Source organism: Ictidomys tridecemlineatus, chromosome 2 (genome assembly GCF_052094955.1).
Source record: "Ictidomys tridecemlineatus isolate mIctTri1 chromosome 2, mIctTri1.hap1, whole genome shotgun sequence".
Classification (NCBI taxonomy): domain Eukaryota; kingdom Metazoa; phylum Chordata; class Mammalia; order Rodentia; family Sciuridae; genus Ictidomys; species Ictidomys tridecemlineatus.
This window is the reverse complement of record NC_135478.1, coordinates 74,346,472-74,360,021: the sequence shown is the minus strand read 5'-3', so window position 1 is coordinate 74,360,021 and position 13,550 is coordinate 74,346,472. Positions and strand designations below refer to the sequence as shown.

General features: G+C 42.7%; 1 protein-coding gene across 3 annotated transcripts in view; it reads right to left on the bottom strand.

The window, feature by feature from the left end:
* Window positions 1-12,983, bottom strand: part of Rsph14 (radial spoke head 14 homolog) — a 91,337-nt gene extending 78,354 nt beyond the window's left edge. Inside the window, exons 1-4 of one of the 3 annotated variants that reach the window (XM_078038905.1) lie at window positions 12,725-12,983; window positions 11,339-11,583; window positions 10,395-10,497; window positions 6,521-6,639 (exon numbers count right to left, since the gene is read on the bottom strand). In XM_078038905.1, coding sequence (XP_077895031.1) covers window positions 6,521-6,639; window positions 10,395-10,497; window positions 11,339-11,537 — 421 coding nt within the window. In that variant the 5' untranslated portion in view covers window positions 11,538-11,583; window positions 12,725-12,983. Of the gene's footprint in view, window positions 1-6,520; window positions 6,640-10,394; window positions 10,498-11,338; window positions 12,107-12,724 lie in introns of those variants that run through there. The other 2 variants (XM_005334444.5, XM_040289345.2) reach the window with 2 other exon arrangements.
* Window positions 12,984-13,550: the final 567 nt, after the last annotated feature.

Below are 13,550 nucleotides of genomic sequence, written 5' to 3'. Positions count from 1 at the left end.
CAGGCAAGGAAAGAAAGGGCCTGCCCTTCTGAGGCAGCTCCTTCTCCCTCTGCACTATGGTGTCAGGGCCAGGAGGAATAGGGTTTGCTCTGGATGTCTGGGTGTCTGGGAAGCTGCTAAGGAGAGAGAAGGATTCCCTGCCTGGGGCTGAGGCACACTGCTGAAGGGAGGGCATACCCACTTTTCTCCTCCAGCAGTCCTGCATGGAGAAGCAGCCTGCTCCCAGAACTTAAGTTCTTCATGGACACAACCACCCCCGGATTTCCCTCTAACTGCTATGACTCTAAGGATGTCCCCTACCCCTCAAAATGCCTGGGATCAAAACTACATCCAGACATCTCCTCATCTGTTCCCTGCCTCTCCAAGGCTCCTGAGACTTGCTCACTTCTGGAGCCAGGAAGCCAGTTTCCTTAGGCAGGGTCCCTCCTATGGAGAACTAGTACTTTCCTCTGGGTTAGGAAGGGTACCTACCTTCACTCCCAAGGCCTGACCCAAGCCCAGGCTGCACATACTGGGATCAGGGACACATCAGATCCCACCACACTGCCTCAAAAGCTAAACCAGCATCTCAGAGCCTGGCACAAGGATGGGGTAACAGAAGGAAGAACCAGGCCAGATTCACAGGTGTGCCTGGTCAATCAATGCACCTAGGACTGGTAGTGGAAAACTTCCAAGGGACCCTGGGGTGTCCATCTGTATCCCAAAATCTATTTAGGAAAGAATCCTCAATTTAAGCACCAGAACTCTCTCCCCAGAATGCCTGACCACAAAATGAGACCTGTTTTCGCAGGGGGTTAGCAGGAGCAGGGGTGGGATAGGAAGAGTAGTGGGTGAAAACAGAAAAATCCTTGGTGATCACTCAGGATATAATGGGAAGCCTGGGTTGGAAGCCTCTGCATGGCCTTTGCCTGGACGGTCCTGGGCTCTCCCCTCCTAACACAGCACTATCTTGGGGCATCAAAAGTAGGTCTCCAAGGAATGGGCAAGGGCCCTGTAGGAACAGTTTTCAGTCCTAGGGTGCCACCTGCTGGTCACTCTGGGAAATCACATAGCAAATCAGACCATCACGCAGAATTAGAGGGAAGACCTTACAAACATTCTCTCACAGAAATTCCGAATTATAGGGGAGGAAACTGAAGGCACAGTCACGGGAACAAGACAATGGTTCAATACATATTTATTGCATGAATAATCAATTGTATAAGTGAATTATAGCCAGAAAACAATGAATGATCCTTTAAAATATAATATAAAACCTGCTGAACAGTATTTATCGACTGCTAACCACAAACCAGGTACTCTCTCAGGTGTCAAGGGAACCATGATTTTTTAAAAAAAGCATCTTCCTTCAAGTGTGGCTATGGATAGGAAACCCATAGTAATGACCACAGCATATGCTGAGAACATGCTGAGTCCTATGTTCAGACTATGTCAGCTAAACTATACAGGTGACAAAACTCAAGCTTCCATGGGCTACACTACTGCCCAAGGTCACATGCTGATAAGAGTAAAGCCATCAAGAAAATAAAAGCCCATGCCTTACCTAAATATCCCCAACTGTAAGCCCAACAAGGGCATCACTTCGGGCAAAGCCACACTGACCAACCCAGAAGCCACAGTACTCAAAAATTCCTCCAGGATGGATGTCCAGGGGTGCCTATCACACTACCTGCCTATCTCCATCCATCTGTACAGCCATCCTCCCAGCCCCAACCATCCCTCCACCAGAGGCCCAGGCCTCCCTTCTGGGCCCTTCACAAATGATGAACAGCACCCAGAAAATCCTATGACAAAGGGCCAAGGCTTCTGTTTTGGTTGGGTTTGGTTTGGTTATGGTTTTTTAGACACTTGGGACTGAACCCAGGGCATTGTACATCCCCAGGCCTTTTTTTTTTTTTTTTTAATTTTGAGACAGGGTCTTGCTAAGTTGCCAAGGCTGGCCTTGAACTTGTGATCCTCCTGCCTCAGCCTCCTAATTTCAGGCATGCAACATCATTTAGAACTCAGATAACCAAAGAGCTTTTGGGATCCAGGCAGTGTTAGATTGTCAAGCACTAAAAACAGACAGATAGAACTCCTTTCCAAGTATCTTCACAGACTAAATATGAAAAGCAAAACTTAAAGGTTTCAGCAGAAGATACAGCAAAATATCTTCAAAGTTCAGGGTAAAGAATTCTCTTATTCAACACACAACCCTACCCCCCCCAAAAAAATGCAAAAGAAAAGATTGATGAAACTGATTACATTATTCAAATGAAAACTATGGAGCCAATGATTCAACAAATAAATAGTAAGAAGTCACACAAACATCTTGGGAAATGATATTTGCAATGTAGGTAACCAACAATGGCTTGAAATCTGAGATAAACAAAGAACACTTCCTGGAATCAATAAGAAATAGAAAAAGGGGCTGGGGCTGTAGCTTAGTGCCAGAGCGCTTGCCTAGCTGGCATGAGGCACTAGGTTCGATCCTTAGCACCACATAAAAATAAACAAACAAAATAAAGACATTCTGTCCATCTACAAATACAAAAAAAAATATTTAAGAAATAAAAAAAGAACTCTGAGGTACCCTGGATCCCCAGAGGCTCTAGGCAGAGGGTTGCCAGAGGGGAAACTTTTTTTGATCCTTTTCACTGATCACAGGGATCAACAAAGCAACATAACAATGAAACACCAGAGCTACCCACTGGGATGCTAACAAGGATGTGTGATCGCCCTCCTCAGGAGAGGACCCAAGGGATTCTCCCTTGAGTGTACCAGGAAAACCAGAGCTGGAACTCTCACTGTCATTCCTTCTGCAGCACAGGAGCCAAAACACCCAACAGAGAAACAAGTGAAAACTATGGAGCCAACAATTCAACAAATAAGTTGTTTCAACATAGAAACATATCATGGCATAATTTATGGCTGTGGATAATATGTCAAAATACACTCTACTGTCATGTATATCTCAAAAGAACAAAAAAAAAAGAAAAATATCATGGTTCAGTCAAATGCTTTGAAAACATGAAGCTGTAGAAATAAATGAAATACAGCCCATGATATGACATGGACAATCTCAATATTTATCCATGCTACTTAAAAATAAATACCTTTTAAAAAGCAGTGTTTTAAGCTGGGCATGGTGGCACATGCCTGGGGAGGCTAAGACAGGAGGATCCTTGAGTTCAAAGCCAGGCTCAGCAATGGTGAGGCACTAAGCAACTCAGTGAGGCCCTGTCTCTAAATAAAATATAAAATAGGGCTAGGGGGCTGGGATTGTGGCTCAGCGGTAGAGCACTCGCCTAGCACAGGCGAGACCCGGGTTCGATCCTCAGCACCACATAAAAATAAAATGCATTGTGTTGTGTCCATCTACACCAAAAAATAAATATTTTTGAAAAATAAAATAGGGCTAGGAATGTGGCTCAGTGGCCAACTACCCCTGAATTCAATCCCTAGTACCCATATTTTTAAAAAAGCAGTGTTTTAAAAGGTATTTTAAGTAGCATATGGATATATACAACAAGATCTGTTAAGACATGTTAAGACATACAAAGCAAAATTACATATTATATATATATAATATAATTTATATTTGTGATAAAACATAAAGATTTATTGAGGATCTAGTCACAAAGTTTATTAGTGTTCAAGGGAGGATGGGAGGAAGAGTGGGAAAAGATTCACAAGGTACTTGGATTTTATATATGACTTTTTTCAAACAAAAATGAAATATTGTAGAATGTTACAATTTGGCAAAGCTGAATGGTGGTATTCAGCCTTCATTATTATTATCTCTGTTTCTCAAATGTTTTAAATAGGTAACACTAATTTTAAGAGGCTTCCCACACACTAGGAATGAGAGGTGACCAGGTCCTGCCTCACTCTTTGAGTTTTAGCATGGTGAGCACAGGGCACAAGTTTAGTTCAGCACTGGTACTGGTCCTCTATGAAGACACCAGATACCTCAAGGCTCTCAACACATGTGAGAAACAGCCAAGGGTGCATTTAAAAATATATGTGTGTGGAACAGATGTGTAGCTCAGTGGTAGAGTGCTTGCCTGGCATGTGGGAGGCCATGGGTTCAATCCCCACTACCATATAGGAAAAAAAAACTGTGTAGAGGTGATCCCTAGAGACTGATCTTGGTGGCTTGGGAGAGGACCAGGGATATAATTGTCTTTTTTTAAAAAAAATGTAAATGGACATGATACCTTTACTTTATTTATTTATTTGAACCAGTGCTGAGGATTGAACCCAGTGTGTCCACGTGGTAGGCAGTCATTCCTCCACTGAGCTATACTACCAGCCCCTATAGTGGTCATTTTAAAAATACCACTTGTTGTTTACCTTTGCATGCTGCCCAACATCTAGCCCAGTTCAGCTGGAGGAAGATGTGCCTCAGGAACAGGCAGCAATCCTCATGGGCACTGCTCTGCTGGGCTTGTCTCTCTGCACCTGATCCCATAGCCATTTGTCTCTGGGCCTTAATTCAGGGAGGTCTCACAGTCCCTGAATGCTTATACTTCTTCCATCCAGCAGGGTGCCAGACTGTACACTTAGCCAGTGTTTTCTCACTTTGATCTCACTTTGTCCTCACTTTATATGTGAGGAAATAACTTGTAGGAATGAAGGGAAGGGAAACCAGATTCATCTGACTTCTGTACTATAACATTGACTTGTCTACCTTTACCTAAGATACCACTTCAAGGCCTACTGTCCCAACTCTTGGAATGAGCACTTCATTTAAAAATGCTCATGCAACAAGGTGGATGTCAACCTGATGAGTGTCAACCCTCTAGCTGTGGTTGGCATGTGATTGTTACCCTAGATTCCCCATCTAATTAGCAGGAGCAGGGTTGGAGGGGCCCACAGTGAGTGTGTACAACATTGCCTTTGGGGCAGGCCTTCTTTATTCCTAAAAACCTGCTGTGAAATTTCATAAAAGAGAACTTTTAAAGGGCCTCCAGTCATGCATGGTAGCCTGCACCTGTGATCCCAGCTACTCAGGAGGCTGAGAGGCAGGAGGATCACCTGAGCCTATGAATTCGGGGTCAGGCTGGGAACATAATGAGACCCCCATCTCAGAAAAAATAAATAAATGGGCTCCCCTTTAATTACCAAGGAAATACATATTAAAATAAAAACAATTGGGGCTGGGGATGTGGCTCAAGTGGTAGCACGCTCACCTAGCATGCATGAGGCACTGGGTTCGATTCTCAGCACCACATTAAAAAAATAAAGATATATATTAAAAAAGTAAAAGTTTAAAAAATAAAATAAAAACAAGATACTATATACACGTACACACACACACACACACACACACACACACACACACACACACACACACACCAAACTAGCTAAAATAAAAATAAAAGGCCAAATGTTGATTAGAATGTAGAATACCTGGAACTCTCAAATACTGCTACTGGGAGTGAAAATTGGTGCAACTATTTTAGAAAATCATTTGGTAGTACCATCTAAAGCTGAACATGAATTTATCTTATGCCAGCCAACTCTACTCCTACATATGTCTCAAAAGAAATGTACATATGTGCCCACCAGAAGACATATATAAGCGTGTCTATACCCCTTTGTTCTTGGTAGCCATAAGTAAAAACAACTCAAATGTCCCTCAGCAGCAGAATGGATAAACTGCAGTTCACTCTCATTATATATATATAATGTGTATACCAAACCCTAGCACTAAAACAGCAGAAATCAGTAATATATAACATACATGAATCTCAGAAACAAAACATTGAGTAAAAGAAGCAAAATATTATAATCTGTATGTTTCTATTTCCATTATGTTTCTTTTTAAGTTTTTAAAAAGACATGAACAGGGTTGGGGGTATAGCACATGATTACCATGTGTAAGGACCTGTGTTCAATACCCATCACTGAAAAAAAAAATGAACTAAGCTATGGCCTTATAAATTAAATATATTGTTTCTCTTTGGATGTGAGGTAGAACCCTGTATGGTGTTTATGGGAAGTCTTGGAGTACTGAAATATGCTATGTATTTCTTGACTTGGGTAGTTGTCACATGGCATAGTCATTTAGTGCAATTTAAACAAATATTCACATATATGATTTTGCTTTTGTTGTTGTTGTAGTTATTGCTTTTTTTAGGTGAAGGATGCTGGGGATTGAACACAAGGCCTTGTATTTGCTAAGTATGTACTCTATCTTTAAGCTATGAACTACTGCCCGTATGTGTGCTTTTAAAAGTACATGTTATATTTTAATAAAAAGGTAACTTTTTTGTTGCTGTTGCTAAAATTGTTGAGATGTGGGTCTGTTATCCAGGCTGGTCTTAAACTCCTGGGTTCAGGTGAGCCTCTTAACTTGACCTCCCAAGCAGCTGGGATTATAGGCATGTACCATCATGCCCAGCAAAATGGTAATCTAAAAAAAAATTTTAATATACTGTGGACTGTGATCTGCATTCTGGCATGTATGTGACCTGGTGAGGAAGTCCAGGGGCCACAGGAAAATCTACCAGATCTGCTTGTGGGGCAAGCCTACCTGAAGGTAGCTGGGCCAGGTACTTGAATGCCTGGTGCAGGTTCTGCCGGCACAGTGCGTAGGGGTCATCCATCAGGAAGGACAGGGCAAGGATGATATCATTCTCTAAAAAGCTATTTCTGGGAAGAAAAAGTGGATTTAGACATAACTAATATCATGCCTGGAGAGGATCAAATAAGAGGTCAGGCCCCTGTGGGAGTCTGAATTCATGATAGATAGGGCAGACAAGGCCAGAAGTAAACACCACATTCTGGAATCCCCAGAAGCCATGAGAGCAGAGCAGTAGTTGATGTGGTGACAAGAATCACATAGCTCTGCTCCTTCCTAGCCATGATTTAGACTCCAGCTCTTTGTGCCCCTGTATTCTTATTTTCACTCTTCTGGCCCTCAATCAATCCCAAGGTCTGTAAAATGAGGATGGGTCAGCAGAGGGGTTCAGGCAAAGCACCTACCTTGCCTGAACTGCAGGGCTGAGCTCACTGGCTCTCAATTGAGCTCCATAAGCCCACCTGCCCAACTTCTCCCACTTATCTTCCCCTAGTTGAGTTGTGAGCTTGCCAGAGGCCAGCTGCTTACCTCCAGACCTAGGGGTACCTGTTATGCTTGTTTTTATAATTATGAATAGGGTAATTATAATTATGAATAGGATTATATATATTAGGTAAGCCAACTAGGTGAGAAGACTTTTTAAAATTTCCTTATGAAAAAAAAAAGTTTGAATGTTTTGCAAAGACTCAAAAGTCTAAAAAAAAAAAAAAGAAGTGAGATACTTGTAAAAGATTCTAGAATGTTTTTTGCACACAGATTATTTCACCGATGTTTTTCAGTTCTTGCTCTGCTTTAATAAAACCATAGTTGCAAATCAGGTGTGTGGTTAAAGAAAAAAAGTTGACAAGGAAATACCATCCAGTGGATCCATAGTCTAGAAAGGCCTAGGTCCCATATGGGGATTAGCAATGCCTTATCATTTGTGTTTTGGGTTAAAATGATCACTTAAAGAAAATATACCATTTCTTTCTTGGATCCCCTGCTATCCTCATCACCCCTCCATCACTTTTTTTGTTTGGTTGTGTTTTTGGGAGGTTTCTTATTTTTTGTTTTTGTTTTTGTTTTGTTTTGTTGGTACTAGGGATTGCCCAACAAAATGGTAATCTAAAATAATTTTTTTAGGGTACTTGATCACTGAGTCACATCCCAAGTCCTATTTTGTATTTTATTTAGAGACAGGATTGCACTGAGTTGCTTAGCAAGCTTTGCTTTTGCTAAAGCTGGCTTTGAACTCGTGATCCTCCTGCCTCAGCCTTCCGAACTGCTGGGACTACAGGTATGTGCCACTGCCACCCAGCTTTCACCATTTCTTTAAAGCAACCAACTGATTATTGAATCCAACTGAACTTGTAAAGAGGACTGCTGAAGTCACATCTGTCAGAGCAGAATTCAGAGATAAATGAGAAGTCATGTGTGAAGCCCTCAGCTAAGTTCCCAGAATATAGGACATACGCAACTAATTATGCTACAATGGCATTAACCTTAATGAAATGTTTGTTGTTGTTATTGTTCTTTTTAGATATACATGACAGTAGAGTGTATTTTGATACATTATACATACATGGAGTATAACTTATTCTAATTAGGATCCTATTCTTGTGGTTGTACTTGATGTGGAGTTTCACTGGTCATGTATTTATGGAATGTTTTGAATTGTTCTGGAAGAAAAGATCATAGTGGAACACACAAGTTGCAGGGGACTTCACTGACCATTGGGTTCTCGTCAATCAGTGCCCTGTGAGCCACTCTATGTCATTCATGCTTGAAAGCTGGGTGGTGCAGAACGGTAGTCCCAACTTCTCAGGAGTCTAAGGCAAAAGGATGGTTTGAGCCAAGGAGTTCAGGACCAGCCTAGGAAACAATGATACCCTATCTCATTTTTAAAAATAAAATAAAAAGATTTTGGGGTCTATTTCAGTGGCAAAGCATGTCCTAAGCATGCATGAGGCCCTGGGTTTAATCTCGATCACTCAAAAAATAAAAATAATAATAAAGCCAGTTATGTTGTCTGTAGAGTTATGTTACCCCTCTCACTAGCACACAAGCTAGAGGAAAGATTAGACCATCTAGGAAACTCTCATGTTCATGAAAATATCATGTAAATTGACTTCCCAAGGTGTCAAGATGCCCAGCCTGAGCTGCTATCCTCATCACCCCTTCCATCACTACCTGTATAACAAGAGGGCAAAAAGGTTTCAACACAGGCAGTTCAGGGCAGTTACACAGGATTTGAATGGGCTCCAAAAGCTGTTGGCTTTAGTTGTAAGATTACTGCTGAACTTGGGGGAAATTTAGAAATCACCCATATCTGTTTTTGGCCCTTTGTCTTCCTTGTCCAATGAAGTATGCTGGTAAGAGGTTGGAGTTTGGACTCCTAGACCCTGGGCACACAGTAGTATGTCCTCTCTCTGGTCTCCCCCAGTACCCAACTTGCCTCACAATGGTGGTGTGAGGAATGGCTGAGAACACTGAATATGTTCTGTGCGAAGGCCAGATTTTTCACCATATCCTCTCATATTGTTAATGTGGGCACAGCCAGGACTCCCCAGTGCAGGTTATCCTAGTGCCACTAAATAATTTACTATAACCTTCCCTAGGCATTTACTTCTATTTGATCATCTCTCCTCAGCATCCATTGTCCCTCCCTAAAAACTATAACCTAATGTCCATATCAAGTCCAGGAAAAAAAAAAAGGAAAAACAACAAGAAAAATGAGAGACACTTGACTCCTGGGCCCTGTCACTCTCCAAGCTCTCAGATCCCTGGGGTCCTCCTAAGTACCTGCTTCAACCTGATCCTGTACCCCTAAAATTGTTTTTGTTTGTTGATTGGTTGTTCTTGTTTGGTTTGAGTCAGGATCTTGCTGTGTTACCCAGGCTGGGCTTGAACTTGTGGGCTCAAGTGATCCTCCTACCTCAGCACAGGCACACACTAGCACACCTGGCCCTGTCTAAAGTTTTAAAGAACCATTCTGAGGTAATTTCAGATAGGCAAATTGAGACTTGGATCAAAAGGTCACAGATAAGAGTGTGCCCCCCATCCTGACACACCAGAGCCCACGGCCTCACTCCACTGCTCTGACCACAGCACTGATCTACTACCTGTTGCAGTGTGTGATTTAGAATGCCAACTGCACTACCTTCCCCTGCCTCTATCTCCCCCCATGTCCCCACATCATCACCATCACTCCCCATTCATAGTACCCAATTAGCCCAGGGCTGCAGGATCAGGTTGAAGCAGGTACTCAGGAGGATCCCAGCAGTCTGAGAGCTTGGAGAGTGACAGAGCCCAAGGGTTAGTGGTAGTAAAATATGTTTTAAATGTAAAATGCAAATCTGTACACAGGAAAGGGACATTTCTAGGTGCCAGAAACCAAGAACTTAGCATTCTGGGCAAGAAGTAAGATCACCAATCCAAAACAGATGTATGCTTTGAAGCTGGTATTTTATCACCTGCACAGGAACAGGAATTAGAGCCACAGACCCTATGGGGATCTGGGACAGGGAAATTTGCTTCCCATAAAAATCAAAGAAAAGACAAAATTGTTGCAGATGTGGGATCTGAACTAAATTTTTACCTTCAAAGTGGGAAGTTCATAGCTAGACGCTAACATAAAAATTAGTCTGGAACAGAGGTCCCCATTAGGCCCTCACAAAAGGAACCAAAAATCACCCCCACACAAAGGTTTGTTCTGGTCAAACAGAAGTCCCACCAAAGACCAGTGCTACAGAAAAAAATTTAAGAACACTAAGGTCAGTCAAGAACATCCATCCAGAGATGAGTGTGTCTTCCAAATAAGGCATTGGTCTAAGAGACAGCTGCCCACCTGCCCACGTTATGAGTCGCCATGATGTAGAGCACCTCGGTGGTCTTTATTCGAACCACGTCATCATCATCCTTCAGCAAAGATTTCAGGCTCTCCAGGAAGCCTGTGAGATAGAAAAATCTTTGAACATTTGCCATTACTAGAAATTAATTAACCCAGAAGTCAACTTGTGAGAAAATGTTGGACAACAAGAATGACTAGCGTTTCCACTGCTTTGGGTGTTAAAGAATCATGTCAGTTACACAGCATTTAAGAGTCACTGAAAGGGCTCACACCCAGAGATCATCTCATCTAACACTTCTCAATTTTCCTTGTATACTTCCTACCAGTGCCTTCTATCAAAATCATCCATGGTGTTAAGTAAAAGACCTTTGCCATTTCTTTGACCCCAGGAGAGGTGTGAGATAAAATTACAACCCTGTCCCAAACTAGTCACATGACCTTGAATGGGATATATCTAAGGATACCAGATTCAGCAAATAAAAACTCTGCACATGACTGTAATCAGTGATTCAGGAGGCTGAAGCAGGAGAATAACAAGTTCTAGGCCAGCCTCAGCAAATCAGCAAGGCTCTAAGCAACTTAGTCCCTGTCTCAAAAATAAATTTAAAAAAATACAAAGATCTAGGGATGTAACTCAGTGGTAAAGTGTCTCTGGGTTCAATCCCCAGTACAAAAAAAAAAAACCCTGATTAACTTATTGATTAGGCAATCCCAGACTCACACCCTTTCTTTGAACCTCAGTTTTCTTGTCTGTAGATTCAGAACATATCCTCTCTTAAAAGTGCCACTATGAGAACTAAGATAACTCAGGCACAACACTTGAGGTACTGCTGGCCCCAAGTGAGGCTCATTAAATAGCAACCCTTATTACTGAAGCTCCAAACAGTGTCTGAGCTATGCCAAGATCCCAGTCATGGTCACTTGGGCTGTGAAAATCTCACCTAGGTTGATGGCCTCGTAGACATACTCAGGGTCATGCATGAGATCACAGAGGGCCATGAGGGCTTTCTGCCTTGTCAGCAGGTCTTCTGAATTTAGCTCCTCATTCAGCTTGGGCAGAGCCCTACAACCATAAGCAATGGCAGCCTTGGTGGGGTTGATGTCGGGAGGAAGATACTTGGAGATCCGGGCATGAGCCATCTTTCCACATGCAAAGGACTTTCAAAATGAAGTTCTGCAGAGACCACTGATTTAAAAAACCCAAAAAGCTGTGTTATTACTATTGTGATTTAAAGACTACTTTTCATCTGATCATCAAAATTGTGAGGGCAGGTGGATGGCTATATTGCATTTTACAGATAAGCAAACTGAGGCTAAGAGCAATGAAGAGATTTGTCACAGTGAAGGTAAAATAACAGTCCAAATTGCAAACCTCAGAGTTGTCGCATGCAATTCATTTAACAACAGAGGAAAACACTCTGACGGTTCATAAGCTCGGTTCTCACTCACAGGCACTGAAGGGACAAAACAAACCAAACAAGCAAACACCAAGATGGTCTCTCTATTTAGTGATTATCTGATGCCAGCAATAACTAGTACCTAACTCAACCACCCCATAAGGAGAAGACTTGTATTATCTACATTTTACAAATGAGGAAATTAAGAGAAAAGCCAAGGAGCTTGGAGGTCGCAGAATTGGTACAGCTAGAAGCCATTGTCCAAATCCAGGTCTAGCTCATTCACCTGTCAAGGACCCATATTCACATGTTTACAATACATCTGCAAAAAAAAATTAAGGTTAGAGGATGAGTTATTTTTATTACACACACACACACACACACACACACACACACACATTTTCAACAACTATTAGCAGTGTGGCTTAGTGGTTAAGGGCTGGCTGCAATCCCAGGTCAGGGTGGTGCTTAATAAGTTTTCTCCTCCATCTGTGCCTTTCTGCAATTACAAAAAAAGAAGTAATAGTAGTACCTCCTTCCTGTCCTTCCAGCATTATCATATTAACCATTAACAGACACCTACAAGCCTGTGGCTATTGTTATAATTGTTATTGCATTTAGTCACATGGTCAGGAATCTCCCCAGTAAAAATTGAACCAACTCTGATACCTGGCATCACATGACAAGGGTAAAGGGGCCTCTCTGGGAATGACACAACCATATCTGATCTGGGCTCCCCTCTCAGGAAACTGTAGGCATTGGGACAGGGACCTGCCCTCCTCTAGAGGGCACACACTGGAGTCCGGTCATTTATAGAAACACGCAGGATAGGGTGTGGAGACATCAGTCCTGGGTGGGCAGGTCTGGGTAGGTCAGGGAGCCCCCCTGTCCCCGCGCCGCTGACCCACAGCCGCCCCTCACCTGCCTCACCTCTTCCAGTCTTCTGGCACCCCCTAGCCGTCGGCGTGCTCCCGTTGCCAGGCAACATGGTTGCCAAGAGACTCCAGCAGCGGCTGCTCAGTCCGGCTTCTACAAATGGCGCCCACGGCGCAGGCGCGAACGGCTGCACTGACGTCCTACTCGAAGTGGGAGCAACAATGTTTGACAGGTTTACTATGGGGAACAAAAGTGACCCCCCACCCCCAGCTTTCTTCAAGGTACAGAACTGAAAGGAAGTGACTAATGTATGCCTTTCTCAGTACTAGGCACTTTCTTTTTTTTTTTTTTTTCGTATTGCGATTGAATCCAGAAACGCTTTACCACTGAGCCACGACCCAATCCTTTTTATTTTTCTTTTGAGACAGGGTCTCACTAAGTTGCTCGAACTTAGAAATCTTCCTGCGTCAACCTCCAAAGTCGCTGGGAATATAGGGCTGCACTATCATGCCCAACATTTTCCATGCTTTTGATCATCAGAGTAAAGCCATGAGGTGGTTAACATTAAGCAGGTTAGGGATAGGAATCTCAGGTTCAGTAGCTTTCCCCAAGTAGCTGAGATTATAGATATCATTACCATGACCAGCTCCCTCCCAAAGCCTGTATTGCCTGTAACTCTAATGACCTCTTTGTCCTTCAAGAGGCAAATTGGTGGACACTTTCTCCAGGAACCTTTTTTTCCTCAACAAATCCAAACTACTAAGATATTTCATATCTCATACCTAATCACCCCCACTGTCACACTCCCTCCAGGTGCTGGGGATCAAACACAGAGCCCTGGGTATGCGAAGGAAGTGCTCTACCACTGAATTTTACCCCT